This window comes from Rhinoderma darwinii, chromosome 1 (assembly GCF_050947455.1).
Source record: "Rhinoderma darwinii isolate aRhiDar2 chromosome 1, aRhiDar2.hap1, whole genome shotgun sequence".
Lineage (NCBI taxonomy): Eukaryota > Metazoa > Chordata > Amphibia > Anura > Rhinodermatidae > Rhinoderma > Rhinoderma darwinii.
Window position 1 is genome coordinate 513,703,671 of NC_134687.1, and position 25,513 is coordinate 513,729,183.

The window sequence follows — 25,513 nt, forward strand, 5'->3', positions numbered from 1 at the left end:
TGCCTCAGTCGCTATTGACTGCGGCATTTAAGGGATTAAACTGCCGCAATCAGAGTTCTCTTCAATTTTGGCAGTTGCGGCAGGAGCCTGACTGTGGATAGCAGCCATGCTACTGCCGCTTATCTTGTGGGTACAGTGGCATTACCCACGAGTTAAGAGTGACGGATCTATCTGTCACTCGTTGTTAAGTGGTTAAACAGAACAGTACAACAATTATTTTTTTGTTATGACTGTGCTATAGGTACAGAAACAGCTAATGAACCATTCAGAGTTTAAACAACAGCATAGATCTCAGCTTCCTGGACTCCTGTGAGCAGGGTTGATGTCAGCACCCACTGTTCCTGGGGGGTCCACTCGGTGGCAGCTATGGGGGCATTATACTATGTGGGAGGTAGCTATGAAGGCATTATACTGTGTGTGGAGAGCTATGGGGGCTTTATACTTTGTGGGGACACACTATGGGGCATTAAACTGTGCGGGGGCAACATACTGTGTGTGGAGACACTATGGGGGCATTATACACCGTGTTCCAAATTAATATGCACGTTGGATTTAAGTGTCATAAACATTTAATTATTAGTTTTTCAATTAAACTCATGGATGGTATTGTGTCTTAGGGTATGTGCACACACACTAATTAAGTCCGTGATTGACGGACGTATTTCAGCCGCAAGTCCCGGACCGAACACAGTGCAGGGAGCCGGGCTCCTAGCATCATAGTTATATACGATGCTAGGAGTCCCTGCCTCGCTGCAGGACAACTGTCCCATACTGTAATCATGTTTTCAGTACGGGACAGTAGTTCCACGGAGAGGCAGGGACTCCTAGCATCATACATAAGTATGATGCTAGGAGCCCGGCTCCCTGCACTGTGTTCGGTCCACTACTTGCGGCCGAAATACGTCCGTCAATTACGGACGTAATTAGTGTGTGTGCACATACCCTTAGGGCTCTTTGGATAATTGTAATCAATCTCAGACACCTGTGATAATTAGTTTTCCAGGTGTGCCCAATCAAAGGAAAACTACTTAAGAAGGACGTTCCACGTTATTAAGCAGGCCACAGGTTTCAAGCAATATGGGAAAGAAAAAGGATCTCCCTGCTGCCGAAAAGCGTGAAATAGTGCAATACCTTGGGCAAGGTATGAAAACATTGGATATTTTAAGAAAACTTAAGCATGATCATCGTACTGTGAAAAGATTTGTGGCTGATTCAGAGCACAGACGGGTTCGTTGAGATAAAGGCATAATGAGGAAGGTTTCTGGCAGACAAATTAATAGGATTAGGAGAGCAGCTGCTAAAATGCCATTGCAAAGCAGCAAACAGGTATTTGAAGCCGCTGGTGCTTCTGGAGTCCCGCGAACCTCAAGGTGTAGGATCCTCCAGACGTTTGCAAGTGTGCATAAAGCTATTATTCGGCCACCCCTAAACAATGCTCACAAGCAGAAACGGTTGCAGTGGGCTCAGAAATACATGAAGACTAATTTTCAAACAGTGTTGTTTACTGATGAGTGCCGTGCAACCCTGGATGGTCCAGATGGATGGAGTAGTAGATGGTTGGTGAATGGCCACCATGTCCCAACAAGGCTGCGACGTCAGCAAGGAGGTGGAGTCATGTTTTGGGCTGGAATCATGTGGAGAGAGCTGGTAGGCCCCTTTAGGGTCCCTGACGGTGTGAAAATGACCTCTGCAAAGTACGTAGAGTTTATGACTGACCACTTTCTTCTGTGGTACAAAAAGAACCGTGCCATCCGTAGCAAAATTATCTTCATGCATGACAATTCACCATCTCATGCTGCAAAGAATACCTCTGTGTCATTGACTGCTATGGGCATAAAAGGAGAGAAACTCATGGTGTGGCCCCCATGTTCCCCTGACCTCAACCCTATTGAGAACCTTTGGAGCATCCTCAAGCAAAATATCTATGAGGGTGAGAGGCAGTTCACATCAAAACAGAAGCTCTGGAAGGCTATTCTGACATCCTGCAAAGATATTCAAGCAGAAACTGTCCAAATACTCACAAATTCAATGGATGCAAGAATTGTGAAGGTGATATCAAAGAAGGGGTCCTATGTTAACATGTAACTTGGCCTGCTACATTTTTTTTGATTGAAAGAGCTTTTTATTTCTGTAAATATGACCTCCTGTTGCTGCAAATTCAACAAATTACCATTTTAGATCTCTTTACAACCTTTAAAATGTTTTGATCTCTGTTGTGCATAATAATTTGAAACAGTGCATTTTGAGTTTTTTACTTCTAAAAAAAAATCTGTTATCATTAGGAGATTTGTTCAATAAAATTCGCATTATACTCCAACGGTTGATGGCTTGAAGATTATACTGACTGTCATTTGCATCGACTATTTAGGAAAGTCAGCGAAAAATAAAATTTGCATAATAATTTGGAACGTGGTGTACTGTGTGTGGCAGCTATGGGAGCATTACACAGTGTGGGGAGGCACTGTAGTGGCATTATACTGTGTGGCGCAGCTATGGGGGCATTATACTATGTGCTGGGTGACTATGGGACATTATATTGTGTGGGAGTACTATGGGGCATTATTCTATGTGGGGGACACTGTTGGGCATTAATAGTGCTGTGCAGTCAAGTAAGAAAGTGATATGTGCATATATGATACTGTCTTGCATATTATTATTATGTGTATTATTTCCCTTTGTGTGTGTACTGTCAGTGGGCATGCTCCATACAGGAGCAACTGAGCCTGCCGTCTCAAAAAATGACTTCCCAAATCCCAAATAAGGCTGGGGCCACATGGGCAGTAATCGCAGCAGGCTAGCTGCTGCGAAATTACCAGCGACTAACCCACTGCGATCTACAGAAAGTACCATAGCTCATGAGATTTTAACAAATCTCATCCACGTGCTGCGTCAAACTTGTAGCACAAAGTGACCTACACTACGGGTTTTAAACCCCAGTACGCCAATTGTTCTTGTGGTTTTCACCCACTGATTTTAACCATTGCATTGCCCAGCGATTACTCCGATCCCGGCCGTTTCACACCTTAGGGCCTATTCACATGACCGCTGCATCATAACTCACTATGATGCAGTGAGTTTAATTTACACAGCCGTGGTCAGTCTAGGAAATACGGCCGACACATGGACCATGTTTCACAGATGGAACACTGTCGAGTGAATAGGTCCTTAGATGTTGCGGTCAATAGCCACTGTGGCATTTAGGTGGTTAAACAGAGGGAGTTAACACGCTATTTTAACACCACGGTAAATTACATAAAAAGAAAAGTGCTAAAAAATATCATAATTGCTTTTATTCCATCCCCCTTGTACCCCAGAAAAATTAAAATGAATAAAGATCTAAACCAAAATGGTTATATGAAAAATATCCCTTGTCCCGCAAAAAACAACAAAAAACAAGCCCACATACAGTTACATTGATTTAAAAATTAAAAAACAAAATGGCTCTTGGAATGTAGTGACACAAAAACACAATGTGTCCGAATAAAATGTGTTCATATTTAGTGTCTGTAGTTTCTGCCGTTTTACTACCGCGTGAGTTTCACTGCAAAGGGGCCCACTAAAACCTGGGGCCGGCCCTGTCTGTGAGTATAATTTGAAATGAGAAGCAGAGTTGTGTTTTACTTGAATGTTTCGATTTTGAGTTGGGCCTTCAAGGAGGCCCTGTCACTAGACAGACCTCCCTATATTAGAAAATCTAGGATGGCCTAATATTGGTATGATAGCTAGTACAATAGCACATAATAGGTGGCCCCCAGAACCCCCCAATTAGGGGAGTACGGTCAACACAAAGTACATGCTGTATGTAAAACACTGCATCCTTCTCGCTAATTGGCTGAGAGAAATCAATGGGATGATCCACTGAAAAATGTTAGTGGGCCAAGCAGTCCTTTCCTGCCAGTCATTGTGAAGAGCGCATACAACATAACGTGTATTCATTTTTGCCCTAGTGATTGGTACGGATGACTACAGCACTTAACTGGACACAGACCTTTTTTTAAGGCTATGTTTTAATGTACAGTTAGGTCCAGAATTATTTGGACAGTGACACAATCTTCATGATTTGGGCTCTGTGTACCACCACATTGGATTTGAAATGAAACAACTGAGATGCAATGGAAGTGTAGACTTTCAGGTTTAATTCAAGGGGTTAAACAAAAATATTCTGTGAAACGTTTAGGGATTGCAACCATTTTTCTACACAGCCTCCTCATTTCAGGGGCTCAAAAGTAATTGGACAAATTAACATGACCAGAAATAAAATGGTTTTTTTAATACTTTGTAGAGAATCCTTTGCAGGCAATGACTGTTTGAACTATGGAACCCAAATGCTGGATTTTCTCCTTTTTGATGCTTTGCCAGGCCTTTACTGCAGCTGTCTAGATTTGTTGCTTGTTTGTGGGTCTTTCTGCCTTAAATTTTGTCTTAATAAGTGAAATGCATGCTCGATCGGGTTGAGATCTGGTGATTGACTTGGCCATTGCAGAATATTCCACTTCTTTGCCTTAAAAAACTCCTGCGTTTTCTTTCGCAGTATGTTTTGGGTCATTGTCCATCTGTACTGTAAAGCGACGTCCAATCAACCTTGCTGCATTTGGTTGAATCTGAGCAGAAAGTATATCCCTGAACACTTCGGAATTCTTCCGGCTGCTTCTGTCTTCAGTCACATCATCAATAAACACTAGTGACCCAGTGCCTTTGGCAGCCATGCATGGCCATGCCATCACACTGCCTCCACCATGTTTTACAGAGGATGTGGTGTGCTTTGGATTATGAGCCGTTCCAAGCCTTCTCCATACTTTCTTCCTCCCATCATTCTGTTACAAGTAAATCTTAGTTTCATCTGTCCAAAGAATGCTGTTCCAGAACTGGGCTAGCTTCTTTAGATGTTGTTTAGCAAAGTTTAATCTGGCCTTTCTATTTTGGAGGCTGATTAATGGTTTGCACCTTGTGGTGAACCCTGCCCCAAGGAAAGGATTCTGCGATCATCCACCACTGATCGCAAGATCACCAGTACGCTCTTTTTCTTTTTTTTCAAGAATGTACCAAACTGTTGATTTGGCCACTCCATTTGTGCTATGTCTCTGATGGATTTCTTCTTTTTTTTTCAGCCTAACAATGGTCTGTTTCAAATGCATTGAGAGCTCCTTTGACCTCTTTTTGTGGGTTCACAGCAACAGCTTCCAAATGCAAATGCCACACCTGGAATCAACGCCAGACCTTTTACCTGCTTAATTGATGATGGATTTATGAGGGAAAAGCCCATGCAGCCCATCAAATAGCTTTTGAGATAATTGTGCAATTACCTTTGGTCCCTGGAAAAAGAGGCAGCTAGATATTAAAGAGATGTAATTCCTAAACCCTTCCTAAAATTAGGATGTGAATACCCTCAAACTAAAGCTGAGAGTCTGCGCTTTAAGCCCATATTGATTAAATAACTGTATATTCAATATGGTTTGAGAAACAGCTAAAATGCCAAAACTTGTGTCACTGTCCAAATAATTCTGGACCTAACTGTATATGAACAATATCCGGCCAGTTCCTTTATGCATGAGCCTAACACAACTGATGGAATATTTCTTTACCCAGCTTAGGAAGACAACTGTCACGACGAGGGGTGTGGACCCACTGGGCCGTACCGCGTAGCGGGTTATCAGCTGGCCAACTAGGTACAAAACAATGTCTATAGTCCAGAATGGGTACCTGAGGCAATGCAGAGAGTAGCGGAGACACAACTTGACTTTCACTGTAGAAGGGTAATAGATACAGCGGAAGACATGACTTGACTATCACTGTATCTGGCACAGTAGATACAGCGGAACACACGACTTGCCTCTCTCTGTAGATACGATAGCATGGGATACTGGGTACAGGCAGCAGGAATGGGCAACACTGGAAACTGGAAAACACTGGGAGACCATTTGCAAGACAAACTTAAGGTAGACAACAACGCTTAGGCAAGGATCAAGTGGGCAGAGCCCTTTTTATAGTCCAGTAACACTCTGGGCAAATTATTGAGTGATGACAGCTGGACGCGTACTGGCACTTTAAGGCCATGAACGTGCGGGCGCCCTGTGGGAAACAGTCCCAGGACCCGGAAGTGAGTGCCGGCGTCTCCCTGGAGGGAGATGTCGCCAAGAAGACAGATGTCCATGGCCGGGGCCGTCAGAGGGTAAGTCTGAGCGATGGCCCTCGGCCATAGACGTCACAGTATCCCCCCTCTTATGCCCCCTCATCTTGGGACCATAGCGGGAGAGAAATCTTTTAATGAGGACAGGGGCATTGATGTTCTCCTCTGGCTCCCAAGACCTCTCCTCTGGACCAAATCCCCTCCAATCCACCAAATAAAACATCCTTCCTCCCACTTTATTGGTGGCCAGGATCTCCATCACTTCGAAAGTCCCAGACGAACCACCAGGAGGGAGTTCTGGAATAGCGGTTCAGGACCACGGGCTTCAGCAAGGAGACATGGAAAGAATTAGGGATCTTGAAGGTAGGAGGCAGCCGAAGCTTGTACGACACAGGATTGATTTGTAGCAGAATCTCGAAGGGTCCGAGGAACCTGGGAGCAAACTTGCAAGACGGCACCCTCAGCCGGATATTCCTGGAAGACAGCCAAACCTTCGTACCTGGAAGAAACTGGGGAGGTTCTCGTCTTCTAGTGTCTGCCTTTCTCTTCATGCGGTCCACCGCCAGCAGAATAGAAGATCGTGTCTGTTGCCAAATCTGCAGAAAGTCCCTCAAGGTAGAGTCAGATGCAGGCACCTTCGGACATAGTAGCGAAAGGAAGAGGTATACAAGGATGTTGGCTGTAGATGATGAAGAACGGACTGGAGGTGGTGGACTCACTAGTATAGGAGAACTCAGTCCACGGGAGCAGCTGTATCCAGTCATCATCACGTCTGGAGACAAAGTGCCGCAGATAGTTCTCCATAATTTGGTTAACCCTTTCAACTTGTCCATTGGACTGAGGATGATAAGCCGAGGAGAAGTCCAACTTTACACTGAGGAGGCCGCAGAGTGCTCTCCAGAACTTCGAGGTGAACTGGACCCCTCAATATGCAGAGGCAAGCTGTGCAGACGGAAGATGTGTTGAACGAAGAGGTCAGCCAGTCGAGCAGCAGAAGGCAGACCATTCAGGGGAACACAATCCCCATAAATATATATATAGATACTACCATATAAGTACTGTAATAACATATGAGTACACCATAGGTACCATGCAAAAATATTTTTATTATATTTAATCACAAATAGTAAAAACAATGGCAAGCACGACCTAAAAAAATGACAAACAAGTTTAAAACAACATGGTGGTGTGGGGACTACAACATACAGAGCAGCTTATCACACCAGTACAGTACAAAAAAATAGCAGCGAATAACACAGAGTATCACATGAAATGGCAATAGATATTGCACAAAGAGACAAGAAATGTATACACTCAGTATATTACGGTTTATCAGTGCTGTCTCAAACAAAATTTGCCATTTTAGAAAATCGATCCACCACCACCCAGACCACACTCCATCCTGCAGAGAGGCAAATCTGTGACAAAGTCCATTGCAATATGTCACCAGGAAGCATCGGGCACAGGCAGTGGTTGGAGCAGACCGGCTGGTCTGGAGTGGGCAACTTTGTTTGCTGTGCACACCGTACAGGAGGAGACAAAGTCCATGACATCTCTGGGCAGCGTGGGCCACCAGAACTGATGGGCAATTAGGTCTCGGGTCTTACGGGCACCTGCGTGACCTGCCAGCTTGGAACTATGACCCCAGCGAAGGATTCGTCCTCTGTCTGCCAGACGTATAAAAGTCCTTCCCGGAAGAATGTCTCTAACTTGCAGAGGGTTAACAGACTAGATGCAGGAAGGATCGATAATATTCTGTGGGGACTCCACAGTGTCCTCTGTTTCAAATGACCTAGACAAGGCATCGGCCCTCACATTCTTGTCGGCAGTGGAGTTCGAACCGGAACCGAGCAAAGAACCGTCTGTAGATAGGTCAGGTTCTTTTGATCCGTGAAGACCATGATAGGATGAGCTGCGCCTTCTAGTACGTGTCTCCACTCCTGCAGTGCCAGCTTGATGGTCAGTATATCCCAATCCCCAATCGAGTAGTTGCGCTCTGCGGGAGAAAACACCTTAGAATAGTAGCCACATACCACAGTCTTGCCTTTCGAACCTCTCTGGAACAACAGTGCCCCAGCACCAACAGAGGAAGCGTCCACCTCCAATGAAAACTGTAGGGATACATCAGGATGGTGAAGAATAGAGGCTGACATGAAGGCCTTTTTTAAGGTTTTAAATGCGACTTCAACCTCCGGAGTCCATACCTTGGCATTCATACCCTTTTTAGTGAGGGTAGAGAAGGGAGCTGTTAATGAAGAGAAGTTGGGAATGAACAGCCGGTAGAAGTTGGCGAATCCCAGGAAGCGTTGTATGGCCCTTAGGCCTTGGGGGCGTGGCCATGCCAGGGCAGCCTTTACCTTCTCAGGGTCCATCTTGAGACCCTGATTAGAGATGATATAGCCCATGAAGGGTAGAGACTTCTTTTCAAACATGCACTTCTACAGTTTGGCATAAAGTTGATTCTCCCTTAATCGAAGCAACACCTGGCGGACATGACCCTGATGAGTCACAAGATCTGGGGAAAAAAATCAAAATGTCATCGAGATACACCACAACACAGAGGAGATCATGAAAAATGTCATTGACAAATTCTTGAAACACCACGGGGGCGTTACACAGGCCGAAGGGCATGACTAGATAGTCGTAGTGTCCATCACGTGTATTAAATGCAGTCTTCCACTCGTCACCCTGACGAATCCAGATTAGATTGTAAGCCCCCCGCAGGTCTAGCTTGGAAAAAAGTTTCCCCGTATGCGATCAAACAGTTCTGAAACAGTTCTGAAATCAAAGGCACCTGTTTTTCACTGTGATCTGGTTGAGGCCTCGGTAGTCAATGCAGCGTCGGAGGGATCCATCTTTCTTCTTGACAAAGAAAATCCCGGCTCCGGCCGGGGATGAGGATTTTCGTATGAAGCCCCTCACCAGATTCTCCTTAATGTAGGCTGACATAGACAGGGTCTCAGGCAAGGAGAGAGCGTACACCCTACCGCGAGGAGCGGACGAATCAGGAACCAAGTCGATAGGGCAATCATATGCTCGATGTGGTGGCAATGTCTCTGCTTCCTTCTTGTCGAAGACATCTGTGAACTGAGAGTAACAAGGAGGCAACCCTGCCAGTGACTGATGCGGAGGAGACTGAGGCGGATGAACATGCACCAGACAGCGGTCGAGAAACTTGGGACCCCACTGGAGAACCTCTCCAGAGTACCAATCCAGGACTGGGGCATGTAGACGGAGCCAAGGCAAACCCAGCAGCACGGGGTTGACAGCCTTGGGCAGGACAAACAGGGTAGATGAGTTCAGAGTGAAGGACTCCCACTTGGAGTCTTAACGGCTTGGTCACAAACAAAACTGGGTCAGGCAAAGGCAGTCCATCTACCGATGCAACGATCAACGGACTTTCCACAAGAACAGTGGGCAACTGAAGAAGATCCACAAGGTCTTGGCAGATGAAATTGGCTGCAGAGCCAGAGTCCAGGAAGGCAAAGACTGGATGAGGTCTCTCGCCAGCGACGATGGTCACAGGAATGAACAGTTTGGAGGAGAGTTCACTATTAAATGCAGCATCGCCAAGGGTTGTCTCTCCAACCAATCCTAGGCGTTGGGGTTTTTTGTCTTCTGGGGACACAGACGCACGACATGGCCAGCGAGGCCGCAATATAAACACACTCCAGAGGTGCGCCTGCGCTGTTTCTCTTGAACGGACATTTTAAGCCGATCCACCTGCATCAGAACCTCGGATGGAGCAGTAGAAGAAGGCAAGAGGGGTTGCTGGAAGTTGTGCGCCAGTCTAGGAAGCCGTCTCTCCTGTCGAATCTCTTGAGATCTCTCTCTGAGCCTTATGTCCACTCGAGTAGCAAGTAGAATCAGGTCGTCCAAGGCAGCTGGTAGATCTCGAGCAGCAAGTTTGTCCTTGATCTCGGGCGAAAGGCCATGCTAGAAGGATGCTACCCAGGCCTCATTGTTCCAGGAGAATTCTCCTGCCAGGGTCCGGAACTGGATGGTGTATTCACCCACGGAGGCGTCCCGCTGCCGAAGGCTAAAGATAGCAGTGGCTGCCAACGAAACTCGTCCAGGCTCCTCGAATACGGTACGGAACAACCGCACGAACCCCGGGAAGTCTCGGGTCCCTGTCGTTCCCAGATTGGATTCGCCCACGCCAGGGCCTTGCTGGCAAGTCGAAATATAATGAAGGCGATCCTGGCTCCATCCGAAGGGAATGCTTGGGCGTGTAGAGTGAAGTGGATATGGCATTGGTTCAGAAACCTCCTGCACGAACTTGCGTCTCCATGGAACCGAGATGGTAACGGCAGAGAGAACCGAGGATCCGAACCGGGGCTGCCAGGAGGTGTAGCAGGAGGGTCGAATAGTAGCAGTGAAGGAAGTAGCTAGCGCCCCTAGCTGCTGTGCCATTGAGTCTACTGCCACAAGGATTTGATCCCGTCATGCTCGCAGATCCTGCAGGTCCACCTGCACGGCTTGGGAGGGAGACATGCCCTTGAATTGACCAGCGGGGTCCATAGCCTGAGCGTACTGTCAGTACGCAGGGTGTGGACCCACTGGGCCGCACTGCGCAGCGGGTTAGCAACTGGCCATCTAGGTACAAAGTCTATAGTGTCACAGTGTCTATAGTCCAGAACGGGTATCTGAGGCAAAGAAGACAGTAGCATAGACACAACTTGACTTTCACTGTAGAAGGCTAGTAGATGCAGCGGAAGACACGACTTGACTCTCACTGTAGCTGGCACAGTAGATGCAGCGGAAGACACGACTTGACTCTCTCTGTAGATACGATAGCACGGGATACAGGGTACAGGCAGCAGGAACGGGTAACACTGGGAACTGGAAAACACTGGGAGACCATTTGCAAGACAAACTTAAGGTAGACAACAATGCTCAGGCAAGGATCAAGTGGGCAGAGCCCTTTCTATAGTCCAGCAGCACTCTGGGCTAATTATTGAGTGATGACAGCTGGACTCATATTGGCCCTTTAAGGCCGTGCGCGCCCTGCAGGAAACAGTCCTAGGACCCGGAAGGGACTGCTGGCGTCTCCCTGGAGGGAGATGTCGCAGAGAAGACAGATTTCCATGGCCGGGGCCGTCAGAGGGTGAACATCCAATCCGTTACAACATCCAATGTCACAGCTGATATTAGACTATGGTATCAGTATTGTTATCTGTTTCCCTTCAGCATTTTTATGCTACGCCAGAAGGAAAAAAAAATTGAGAGCCGAACATATGTGAACACTCATATTCACAGTAAGAACTGGCAGTTCATATTAATACATGTTGGGAACACTTCAGCTTTAAGCAGGAGAGACATCAAGATGACTGCCACCAGGGCCGGCCTTTTGGGTATGCAACACAGGGCGCATCACTCCCAACTGGTTGAAGGGGCGCTGCACTGGCTTCCTTCCCTGCTTGTGTTTCTGAAGCCTGTTTCCTTGTCTGCTCTTGCGAGTGGCTAACTACCACCATAGCAGTGGGCCCGCGGCATGAGGGGGCCGTGCCGCCCGCCGGCACCAGCCCTCCCATGCTCAGTGGAGCTGCTAGTAGCTGCTATGGCAGCTACAGTGGTAGTGACACCACATTCAATAGTATCTGCGTCCTTAAGATGCAGATATTATTGAACACTATGGCAGATCAAGGAGTAAACAAGCATTGTGCGGCAGCTCTGTTTGTTGCAGGAACGGGTCCTATTTGAGTATCATTTTTTTGTTTAATTTGTTTGGGGGCACTGTCTACAAGTTAGTGATGAGGGGTTGTATGGCACTGTCTTCAAGGGGAGGTGGGGGGCTGTATTACACGTTCTACAAGGGGAGGTGGGGGCTGTATGGTACTGTATACAAGCGGGAAGTGGGGGGGGGCTGTATGGCACGGTCTACGAAGGGGAGGGGCATTATACTGTATGGGGTCATTAAAGGGGCATTATACTGTGTACGGGCACTAAAGGGACATTATACCATTATACTGTGTGGGGGGAAATATACTGTGTGTGGGGGGCACTTAAGGGACATTATACTGTCTGGGGGGCACTAAAGAGGGCATTATACTGTGTGGGGGCACTAAAAAGTGCATTATACTGTGGGGGGGAGGCAATTTATTTTTATGAAGGTGATGGGGCTCCGACAGAAATTTTTGCATGGGGCGCCATCTATCCTAAGGCCAGCCATGACTGCCACTCCCCAGCACTGGGATGATGATACTTGAGCATGAGCTTGATTACTTTTTCTTAACAGAACACTCTTGGATGGAGCCAGAAGGACTATGGAAAAGGACATGATGTCTCCCTGCCGCAGTTTTACTTGAATCATTGAAAATATCTTTGTAGGATTGTTTTCAGGCAATTATAGAATAGAGAACATATAGAGAATAGAGAACATTCCTACAAAAGCCATATAGCATAAAATAGCTAATAGTAAACAATATCTATTTACACTTTAATGGTGACAAATAATAGCCTCAAAGTAATCGCTAGCTCAATATCATTAGAATAGTACCATACTATACAAAAATAAAATTCATTCTGCTATAAAAGCATTTGTTCCGTCTTTGAGAATGAGTTTTTGCGCTTATTTATAACATAACAATGAACATCTGCCTTCCACAGGGCTGTTTTATGTGAGTTTTTATTACTATGTTATTTAAACCAATTTACTCTCTGTAGGACAGACATGAATGCTTCTATTCCTTTGATGCATATGCCTTTCCTCTGTTTCATCTCTATACCCTCCAGAATATGCTGCTTTTTATGGCTTCACCTTACAACTGAAGTCAACTTGCAGAACAAACTGTACAAAAACAATAATTGTTTACTAGGCAGACATGTTTAGTGAAGACACTCAAGACTACTCACAGTGAGATTTGGAAGCCAATGGGTAGCTATTGGCAAAGTTGTAAAACAATTAATTGGCCTATACTACATCATTACCATGATATGCAAACAAAACTATGATTCTAATAGTTTAGACGGTAGTCAGAAAGTTATTGGATAGAATTGCATATAAACTTTTAATGTATTTATGTGTGTATAGATTTTCAAATCATTACTATGATATTTACCTTGGCCTTGCAGAGTTGACCATTTGCAGCAACATCATCTTAGTATTTGGTCTTGTCAGAATAACCAGATAATTTACTGTCCACCAAACCTCAAATGGTTGTTTTAATGGGTTTAATATCCAGAATCATATATTTTTTTTATCTCTCTGGTGTTCTGTTTTTGATTAGCTCTCATTATTGTTATGCTATATAATACTACTGTAATGGACACGGTCATGGACCACCGCCTCCCCTTAACTACTGATGCCCGCGACCGCAGACCTTCCGCCTGTGGCCGACGTGTCCTTTCCCGGAGACGTCAGCGCATCCAGCCGCTCTGTCCGGTTATGTCCGCTAGGGGAGCGCACGTGCAAGCGTGTTACTGGTGTTAAATGCGCATGCGCATATGTAATTAATTAACTTCCCAGATCACTCTGGACTATAAAAAGGGCCCTGCCCTTTCACTCCTTGCCTGAGCGTTGTTGTCTACCCATGTTCATATTGCTAATGCTCCCAGTGTTCCCGTACCCTGCTACCTATATCCCATGCTGTGTTTGTACCTGAGCCTTTCTAGTGTTGGAGTCGTGTTGTGTCGCTGCCACAACTGCTGCTATACACCATGTCTGGTGTCACCTACCATGCCTGCTGTTACACCACTTCTGGTGAAATCTGCCACTCTTGGTATCATCCGCCACGTCTGGTGCTACATGCTACGTAAAGTCCCATCTGTGCCAAAGCCTCTGCTACCTTCTGGACTATTTCAGGTACCCTTGTGCTACGAACTTTGTATAGACTTTGCATAGACTGTGACTTAGTCAGGTGACACACCGCTATGGTGGAGCTGCCTAGTGGGTCCACATACCCCTGGATCGTGACAGTACGCTCAGGCAATGGAACCCACTGGCCAATCTAAGACCGCAGTTCAGGTGATACAAACGGATATGCGTGACCTACGTGACTCCTCGTAGCTGTAAACTCCATCATTGTCTGAGTGGATCGACCTCCTGCTTCTCTTCCAGAGGCTGCTGCCGTTCCACTGCCCGTTACTCCTCCTGTCTGTTCCTGATCCACAGTTTCACTGCCTCTTGCTCCTCGCTATGACGGTGACCCTAGAGCCTGTAGAGGGTTCATCTATCAATGTATCATTCCTTTTAGACTACGAGCTCATCTCTTCCCCTCTGATGAGGCCAAGGTAGCGTTCATTATTTCCCTTCTCGCTGGCAAGGCCCTGGCATGGGTGAACCCCATCTTGGAATGAGAGGGACCTGAATTCTTGGACCTAGCTTTATTCTTACAGACTTTTCGTACTGTGTTCGAGGAGCCGGGTCGAACCTCCTTTGCAGCGGCCACTCTGTTAAACCTCAAGCAAGGAGGGTCCACAGTAGTGGGTGGCGACCTTTTGGCAGGAACTGTCCTCGCACATCAAAGACTAGCTAGCAGCCAGCGATCTTCCCTCTACCCTGGATGCTCTTATTCTGTTGGCTACCCGGGTCGACATGAGGATCCTGGAATGTGCTCAGGAGGTTCAGCGGGAGACACGTTTCCACAGACTTGCACCCTCGTTCCAGAGACCACTATTGCCTCCTCCTGTTGCTCTACCTGAAGAACTACGCAGGTAGACAGAAACAAACGGTCTGAGCAGGAGAAACAGCGCAGACACTCTTCAGGTCTGTGTCTGTATTGCGGCCTTAAAGGCCATTTAGTGCGCCAATGTCCACCACAAAAGCCGGGAAACTCCAGCACCTAGGGTTGGTTGGAGAGATAACCCTAGGTGGGACGATGCCAAACGTCAAAGCCTCTCCCAAGTTATCTATTCCTGTGACCATTATCTTTGGGGAGACATCACACTCCTCCTATGCCTATCTGGATTCTGGAGCAGCTGCAAATTTTATCCAGCAGGATCTAGTGGATCATCTACATCCACCCTCAGTTCTTCTGGCTGTCGCCTCTGTGAATGGACTACCATTGCCCGACCCTATTGTGTCCATCACTAAACCATTGACACTACAAATCTGTTCTTCATGCGGAACAGATCACCTTCCCCGTGCTGCCTAAAGCTATCAACTCTGTTCTGATGGGCATGCCTCGACTTCGTCTACACGCTCCGGTTCTCTACTGGAATTCTGGAAAAGTCCTCCAATTGGGGCTCAGATACCTTAGCCGCTGACTGCCACAGGTTCATCCTGTTTTGCCTCCACTGCCTCAGTGACTCTATGATCTACCATCTCATTATGCTAGTTTTGCGGACATCTTCAGTAAGAAGGAAACAGAGACCCTTCTCCCTCATCTCATCTACCACTACCCTGTTGATTTACTTCTTGACGCTTCACCACCTCGAGGGTGAGTTTATCCTCCCTCCCTGCCAGAGACCCTATCCATGTCCGCCTACGTTAAGAAGAACCTTGAGAGGTTCATCTGCAAATCTTCCTGTCCGGCCGGAGCCAGATTCTTCTTCGTGAAGAAGAAGGATGGATCTCTTTGTCCGTGTATCGCCTACCGGGGTCGGAACCAAATTACGGTTAAAAAATAAGTATCCTCTGCCGCTCATCTCAGAACTTTTTGATGGAATTTGTGGGGCCAAGGTATTCACAATGCTGGATCTACGCGGATCATTTAACTTGACCCGTATCTGCAAAGGTGACGAATGGAAAACCGCATTTAACACTGGAGATGGCACATACAAATACCTTGTGATGCACTTTGGACTATGTAACGCCCCAGCTGTGTTCCAGGAGTTTGTGAATGACATTTTCCGAGACCTGCTGTATGTCTGTGTGGTGATCTATCTTGTCGACATCCTGATTTACTCACCTGATCTGATGACAAATCGGAAGCATGTTCGCCAAGTTCTGTCGCAGTTAAGGGGGAATCGCTTATATGCTAAAATTGAGAAATGTGTGTTTGAGAGAAACTCTCTGCGCTTCCTGGGCTACATTGTATCTGACCATGGTCTCAAGGTGGACCCAGAGAAGGGGAGATCAGTTTTAGAGTGGCAACATCCACAGGGCTTTCGCTCCATACAAAGACTTCTGGGATTCACAAACTTCTATTGGAAATTTATCCCGAACTTCTCATCTATGACTGCTCCTATCTTGGCCCTCACAAAGAAGGGGGTGAATGCCAATGTTTGGTCTCTGGAGCCAGAATCAGCGTTTACTAATCTCAAGAGTACTTTCACCTCAGCATCTGTTCTCCATTACGCTGAAGTGGACGCATCTTTCGTTGGTGCTGTAGCACTACTATGTCAAAAAATGCTAAGGGCTAGATGGTGGCCTGTGGCTTCTTTTCGAAATTATTCTCTCCCGCAGAACGCAACTATTCCATCGGGGACGGGAGTTGCTGTCCATCTAGTTGGCATTAGAGGAATGGAGACACTTGCCGGAGTGCGCTGTTCACCCTATTATCATTTATACGGACCACAAGAACCTTACGCACTTACAGTCAGCACAACGACTAAATCCTTGCCAAGCCAGGTGGTCGTTGTTCTTCGCTCGATTTCAATTCTTGCTCCACTTCTGTCCTGCTGATTTGAATGTGACGGCTGATGCCCTGTCTCGATCATTTGAGACTAATGACTGAGGAAATTCCTCAACATATTATAGATCCGTCTAGGATTATTGTCCCTAACCCATTGCAAATTAGAGACATTCCTCCTGGAAAGACTTTTGTTCGCCTTTCAGACAGGAAGCAAATTCTCTGCTGGGGACACAGCTTTAAACTGGCGGGGCACTCAGGTGTTCGAAAGACTCAGGACTTCATAGCTAGTCTGTACTGGTGGCCCACGCTGCCTAGAGATGTTGCAGACTATGTTTTTTCATGTACGAACTGTGCCTCGAACAAGTCTACCCGCTCCAAACCTACTGGTCTGCTCCTACCCCTGCCTGTCCATGATGCTCCTTGGCAGCATATCGCCATGGACTTTATTATAGACCTTCCCCCCTCAGCTGGATGTACTATGGTCTTGGTAGTAGTGGATAGTTTCTCTAAAATGGCACATTTTATTCCGTTGACTGGTCTTCCATCTGCTCCTCGCCTGGAAAATCTGTATATTCTACACATCTTCCGTCTGCACTGACTTCCTCTGCATATTGTCTCGGATTGGGGTTTACGTCCAAGTTCTGGAGAGCCCTGTGTAACCTGCTAGATGTTAAGCTGGACTTCTCTTCCGACTATCACCCACAGTCCAATGGTCAAGTGGAGAGGACCAATCAAATTTTGGAGAATTATCTTCGTCATTTCGTATCCGCCCAACACGACAATTGGGTACAACTTCTGCCTTGGGCAGAATTCTTGTACAACAATCACACAAGTGAATCTACTGCCTCGTCTTCTTTCTACATTGTGTACATCCAGCATCCTCGAGTTCCTCTTCCTGTGCCAGCCATGAGTCCAGCACCAGCAGGAAATTACTCATTTGGAGCTTTTATTCATATCTGGCAGCAAACGAAGTCTGCGATCCTCCAGGCAGTGGACTGCATGAAAAAACATGCCGATAAAAGAAGAAAAGTTCCTAAAAGGAGATTGGTCCAGTCGTGTGGAGAAGGAGAGACAAAATTCCTGAGAAAGTTCTCTAACACCTGGTTTATCCGTTTCACTTGTCCATTAGATTGAGGTTAGAAGGCAAATGAAAAGACCACCTTAACTTTTATTAAGATGCATAGTGCTCTCCAGAACCTTTAAGTAAACAGTACTCCTCTGTCTGATACAATATGATAAGATATTCTGGGAAAGCGAAAAATGGGTTTGATGAAGAGAGTAGCCAGATATTTAGCTGAACGAAGGCCAGTGAGAGGAATAAAGTGTGCCATCTTTGAGAAACGGTCAACCACGACTCACAACACTGTGCACCCAAATTTTGATGAGCATCTACAAATGGTAGGTCTTTTTGGAGGCTCCCAGTATGCAATGGTTAGTAACAGTCAAAAGGGGTCCAAGGAGGGCAACCGGTGAACTGGCAACAGGGTCATGGTTGCCCAAGGCATGGGGGCTAAGGCTAGCCACTCTGGTCTTATCCCACAGAAAAGCTACTGTAGCACAAATTGATGAAAAAGTTCATGCTGGCTACGATAGAAACTTGTCAGAACACACAGTGCATTGCAGCATCAGAAATCGACCATGGGGCAATGAAAGAAGGTGGCACCAGAATGAACTATGGGAAGAAGGCAAGTCGGTGGAGGCAGTGTGATGCTGTGGGCAATGTTCTGCTGGGAAACCTTGGATCATAGCATTAATGTGGATGTTACTTTAACCCGTTAGTGACCGGCCCATAGTGTTTTTACGTCGGTCACTAACGGGCCTTATTCCGATGCCATAGACTTTTTACGTCGCGGCATCGGAATAAGTAAACAGAGCAGGGAGCTGTCAAATCTCCCTGCTCTCAGCTGCCAGAGGCAGCTGAGGGCTGGGGGCTTCCCTGCTCTGCCGTGTGAGATCGATATTATTATTGATCTCACCCGTTTAACCCCTCAGATGCGGTGCTCAATAGCGAGAACCGCATCTGAGTGGTTTTGGAGAGAGGGAGGGAGCTCCCTCTCTCTCCCACCGACACCCGGCGATACGATCGCCGAGTGTTTGTGTCTCCCATGGCAGCCGGGGGTCTAATAAAGGCCCCCAGGTATGCCTGGAGCGAATGCCTGCTAGATCATGCCGCAGGCAAGTTTAATAAAGTTAATAAAAAAAAATGTGAAAAAAAATGAAAAACCCACTTTTTCCCCTTACAAAATGCTTTACTGTTAAAAAACCAAAATAAAGTTAAAAAGTTACACATATTTGGTATCGCCGCATCCGTAACGACCCCAACTATAAAGCTATTACATCAATTAACCCGCATGGTGAACGCCGTAAAAAAAATAAAAAAAAACCACGGAAAATTGCTGCTTTCTGTGAATCCTGACATTAAAAAAATGTGATTAAAAATTGATCGAAAAGTCGCATCTACTCCAAAATGGTACCAATAAAAACTACAAGTCTTCCCGCAAAAAAAAAGCCCTCATACAACTGCATCGGCGAAAAAATAAAAACGTTACGGCTCTTCAAATATGGAGACACAAAAACAAATAATTTTGAAAAAAAAGCGTTTTTATTGTGTAAAAGTAGTAAAAAATACAAAAACTATACAAATTTGGTATCGTTGCAATCGTAACAACCCACTGAATAAACTTATTGTGTTATTTATACCACATGGTAAATGGCGTCGATTTAGGACGCAAAAAAGAGTGGCGAAATGTCAGATTTTTTTCTATCCCCCCCCAAAAAAAAGTTAATAAAAGTTAATCAATAAATAATATGTACCTCAAAATGGTGCTATTAAAAAATACAACTTGTCCCGCAAAAAACAAGACCTTATACAGCTATGTCGACGCAAAAATAAAAAAGTTATAGCTCTTGGAATGCGACGATGGAAAAACTTAAAAAATAGCCTGGTCATTAAGGTCTAAAATAGGCTGGTCATTAAGGGGTTAAAACATACCACCTACCTAAACATTGGTGCTGTCCAAGTATACACCCTCATGGCAACTGTATTCCCTAATGGCAGTGGCCTCTTTCAGGGACACTGCAAAAATTATTCACAAGTGGTTTGAGGAACATGAAAAAAGGGTTCAAGGTGTTGACTTGGCTCCAAATTCCCCTGATCTGAATCCAATCCAGCATCTGTGGGATGGGCTGTTAAAACAAATCTGATCCATGGAGGCCTCATCTCACAACTTACCGGACTTACAAGGATCTGCTGTTAACGTCTTTGTGCCAGATACCACAGGACACCTTCAAAGGTCTTGTGGAGTTCATACTTGGATGGGTAGGAGCGGTTTAAACATCACAAGGGGGAACTAAACAATATTAGGCAGGTGGTTTTAATGTTATGGCGGATCGGTGTATATATGATATGTAGCAATGTGTAAAAACCTATCTCTTCCCTCTCCCCCTTTCCATAATTGTAGCCTCACAACCATTGACTGCAGCCAGTGACATGACACATGAGCATAGTCTATCTTAGAATTCTGTCTGAACTCAGATGTTTACACACATTCAGTACTCGAGAAGACAAATATATCATACAAAATACCTATCAGTATAAGGGTCTGTTCACATAGTATGTTCGTGAAACTGCTTTATGGGTTATCCGGGTGTCCTATGGGTCCAACACATGCCAAAAATATGGCATAACGTTGCATACGTCTGGATTACACGATCAGCGAATATGACAAGAAATTTTTCCAGTGCATATGCCGAAAGTACACTTCAGAAGCAGTGTGAATAGACCCTAACATCACTCTGCATTGATCTGTTCATAGAAACAATAAGAAATTGCAAACAGAAAAAAAAAAAAAAGGTTCTGTTTAAAGCTACTTTAAACATTTGGCTGCATTGCTACTAAACAGCAAACCATGTCCTGTACGCAGGGGCGTAGCTAATGGCTTCTGGTGCAAAAGTTCAGCTTGGGCCCCCGCAACTTCTTTCTACGGCCGATGTCCACGGCCTTCCCATAAAGTTCTCTTAAGGGATCGATGTAGCGCTAGCAGCCAGGGGCATTGTTAGGGTCTTAAAATATCAGCGGCACAATCTCCAAGACATATATGTTTTGCCCCCCCAAAAAAATATATATATCGGAGACAGCATATCTATTAAACAGCGACCCCTATAGCTACGCCTCTGGATAGAATTAGATACATCTGCTTAGCAGACAGTATCACACTTGATAGTTTTAGGTATAGCTGCTCAGCAAACAGTATCACACATGATGGGCTTAGATATAGCAGTTTAGTAGACAATATCACATATGATAGGCTACGATACAGCAGCTCAGCAGACAATATCACACATGATGGGATTAGATAGAATGGCTCAGCAGAATGTATTAGGGTATGTTCACACGTAGTCAACAAAAACGTCTGAAAATCCAGAGCTGTTTTCAAGGGAAAACAGACCCTGCTTTTCAGACGTTTTTTTACCAACTCGCATTTTTCGCTGCGTTTTCTCAGCGTTTTTTACATCCGTTTTTGGAGCTGTTTTCATTGGAGTCTATGAGAAAACAGCTCCAAAAACGTCCAAAGAAGTGTCCTGCACTTCTTTTGACGAGGCTGTATTTTTACGCGTCGTCGTTTGACAGCTGTCAAACGACGACGCGTAAATAACAGGTCGTCTGCACAGTACGTCGGCAAACCCATTCAAATGAATGGGCAGATGTTTGCCGACGTATTGTAGCCGTATTTTCAGACGTAAAACGAGGCATAATACGCCTCGTATACGTCTGAAATTTGGCCGTGTGAACATACCCTTACACATTATATGCTTGGATACAGGGCCCCAGCAGCCAGTATCCATATATTTACCCTCTTTGCTACTCAGTCGGTTATTTTTGAGCTCTGGACGCAGCGCAGAATCCTCTTTGGCTCTGGGCGCAGTGCTGGGTCCTGAGGCCGTTTAGCATCAGGACATTACGTACACTGCGCATAAAACGTTTTGATGCTGAACAACGTCAGGACCCAGTGATGCGCTCGGAGCTGCAGGGGACCCGATTCAGTAGCGAGAATGGTAAGTATATGAAAGAGTTACTTTAGTAACAGGGACTCATGTAGTTTCACCTATTGAAAACGACATAGGCCCTAGTTACTACATAGGCCATTTGACTTCAGGGCTCGGTCGCAAAAGGAGATATGATCGCTAATAAGAAACCTACATAATTTTGAATGGAGAATTAGGTATGAATGGACAAGAAGACATTTTATAACTCAAAATTAGTTGAATAGCGCAAAGTATTATAGTAAAATATAGTAAAGTAATAATATTATACATTATATTAAGTAATCTGTTGTGTCGTTCAAAAGGTAAGCTAAGCTTTACAAAGCGTTCATGAACAAAAATGTGAAGTATCACACAAGTGGTCTGGAGTGCGAATTTATGCTTAAAGTGTTACTTCATAAATGATCAAAGTGATTGAACAGAAATGTTCTTGAAAGGTTACTACAGTACATCAAAATGCACATATCTGACAATGTTATAATTTAGCTGCTAAAAGCTTTATTAAATGGTTAAGTAGATTAGTTTTACCTCATTGCCCCTTTCAGTTGTTCTGACATAATCAAAGTCGCATACTACAAAAGCAGTTATATAGGTTGACATTTTCAGAGTAGTGTGAAATGTTGTAACAGTCCATTTAGTTCCATCTACATCTTCCCTTTCGGACACAGCTAGAGAAAATGAATTAATTTTAGTACAGACATATTCAAACTAAACAGATTTGTTTCAGATACAAAATGCAGACTTTCATGCAGCCTTGAAACATTGATTTATATTGAAGATGAAAACTCAACTGTAACCACAAACATAAAGGAAGATAAAAGTTCATTTCAGGTCTGTAAGTCTCTGGTAGACTGGCCTTTATATGTAATGGCTTGTATAGTATTCCATTGTAAGAAATCTACAGTGTACAATCAGAGGACTCTGGCAAAGAGCAGATTACACCTAAAAAGTCACAAATCACAGAAAATACGATAAAAATCTACTTAAATCGGTTTTCCGGTACATTTACATTGATGGCCTAACCTTAGGATAGTTCATCAATATCAGATCGGTAGGGGTCAGACTTCCGGCACTCCCACCAATTAGCTGACTAAAGAGGCCGTGGTGATGAACGCTATGGCCTCTTCGAAGTTTGCCAGGCACAGCACCGTACACATGTTCTTTTTAACCTGCCAGTAAGTATAGCCTAGAAGGTTACAAAATATCTATTCCCTTTCTTTCACAGCTACCAATCTAGTAAGCCTCGAATTTAAAGAGGCTCTGTCACCAGATTTTGCAACCCCTATCTCGTATTGCAGCAGATCGGCGCTGCAATGTAGACAAGAGTAACGTTTTGTTTTTTTTAAAACGAGAATTTTTGGCCAAGTTATGACCATTTTTATATTTATGCAAATGAGGCTTTCTAAAGTACAACTGGGTGTGTTTAAAGTTAAAGTACAACTGGGTGTGTATTGTGTATGTACATCTGGGCGTTTTTACTTCTTTTACTAGCTGGGCGTTGTGAATAGAAGTGTATGATGCTGACGAATTAGCATCATCCACTTCTCTTCGTTACCACCCAGCTTCTGGCAGTGCACAGACACACAGCGTGTTCTCGAGAGATCACGCTGTGACGTCACTCACTTCCTGCCCCAGGTCCTGCATCGTGTCAGACGAGCGAGGACACATCGGCACCAGAGGCTACATTTGATTCTGCAGCAGCATCAGCGTTTGCAGGTAAGTAGCTACATCGACTTACCTGCAAACGCCGATGCTGCTGCAGAATCAAATGTAGCCTCTGGTGCCGATGTGTCCTCGCTCGTCCGACACGATGCAGGACCTGGGGCAGGAAGTGAGTGACGTCACGGCGTGATCTCTCGAGAACACGCTGTGTGTCTGTGCACTGCCAGAAGCTGGGCGTTGTGAAGAGAAGTGGATGATGCCGATTCGTCAGCATCATACACTTCTATTCACAATGCCCAGCTAGTAAAAGAAGTAAAAACGCCCCGATGTACACACATAATACACGCCCAGTTGTACTTTAACTTTAAACACGCCCAGTTGTACTTTAGAAAGCCTCATTTGCATAAATATAAAAATGGTTATAACTTGGCCAAAAATGCTCGTTTTTAAAAAAACAAAACGTTACTCTTATCTACATTGCAGCGCCGATCTGCTGCAATAGGAGATAGGGGTTGCAAAATCTGGTGACAGAGCCTCTTTAAGATCAATCTAGTTGGTCACATGATATTTCAGATTTAGCTGTTCAGCTGAAAACTGTATTGACATTGTGCTGCCTATAGAGAATGGGAAAAGCAGCTTGGCAGCAGTTAGCTTATATGGGTCCCAAGGTTTTAAACTAGAAAATGATGGGCCCCATAGCAAACTTTTGAAAGGACCTATACCACAGATCAATTACCAAGGCAGGGTTACCACTACTATATAATATTGCAACTCAGTGCCCAAATAATATTGCAAAAGTGTGTCTAAATAATGTTCAATACAGTGCTCAAATAATAGTGCCATTCAATGTCTTAGAACACTAACAGAACAGAAACATAAAATAAATACACATACAGACACTCATAACATACAAGCACACACACAGGCAATACATATGTACAAACACTCAATACATACATTAAAGGGGTTGTGTGTAAATTTTTTACATTTTCTCCTTAGGATAGGTCATTAATATGAGATCGCCCGGGGTCCGACTCCTGGCACCCCAACAATCAGCTGACTGAACGGTCCGCAGCATCCATCGTGGCGTCCTTTTCAAAGTTTACAGGCTTAGAACCCTACAAATCTGGAGTGGCTGTGACTGGATTGCAGTTCCGGTTCCATTTAAGTAAATGGGACTGAGCTGCAATGCGAAGTACAGCCGCTACCGATGTGTATGGTGCTAAGCCTGTAAACTGTGAAAAGGACACCTTGATACATGCCACGGACACTTCAGGCAGCCGAACGCCGCAACCCCTTCAGTCAGCTGATCGGCACGGTGCCGAGAGTAGGACTCCCAACTATCTTATATTGGTGACCTATCCTAAGGATAGGCCATCAATAAAAAATGTCCAGACAATACCTTTAACAAATGCATAGTCACGACATATAGGCACACACATAATCACTAGACACACGCACTCACACAAACTGTTTTTCTTACTAACACAGAAAGTAATGCAGCAGTTTACTATAAGGGGAGACAATTAATAATCTAAAATTTATGGTCTAACAGTAGTAAACTAAAATAACACAAGTCATGTAATCCCGTGAGTAAAATACCCATATGATAAATTAAAGATATGATTTAATGTATTGAGAATCTTGGCTTGGTCTATGGGCAGATTCCATTACAGTAGACATGTGCCCCCGACCACACTTATTTATATCTGATGGATCCTAAATTTTATATGTGAATATTAATTCTACAATGGCACCACTCTAATGCATTACTGTCATGCCCATGGCCGCGGGCCATCAGGCTCACTCACTTCCTGACGGCCGCAGGCATGGATCTGTGAGCGCTGGCCCCCCATCTCCTCCTCAGGAGACGCCAGCACTCACTTCCGTTTCTCTCGGCCAGGTCCCGTAGGGTGCGCGCGCACGCTTGTTCCCGCTCTTGAAAGGCCTGCGTGCGCAACTGAGTTAAAGTGACAAAGTTCCCAGTGTTTCCCGTTCCTGTTACCTGTATCCCATGCTATCCTGGTCAAGTGCCGTATTGAGTTGGAGTGGTGCTGTGCTGTGTACCACGCTGTCTACCTGCTGCCAAAGTCCCTTCCGAGCCTGCCTCGCTACTGTCTGAAGCTACCACAGGTACACCTATACGAACTATAGACTTTGACCT

The 25,513-nt window shown here is 45.1% G+C and overlaps 1 protein-coding gene across 1 annotated transcript in view; it reads right to left on the reverse strand.

The window, feature by feature from the left end:
• The window catches only part of LVRN (laeverin), a 172,716-nt gene that overhangs the window by 93,606 nt on the left and 53,597 nt on the right, over positions 1–25,513 (reverse strand). Inside the window, exon 3 of the mRNA XM_075854817.1 lies at positions 22,216–22,355. Coding sequence (XP_075710932.1) covers positions 22,216–22,355 — 140 coding nt within the window. The remainder of the gene's footprint in view (positions 1–22,215; positions 22,356–25,513) is intronic.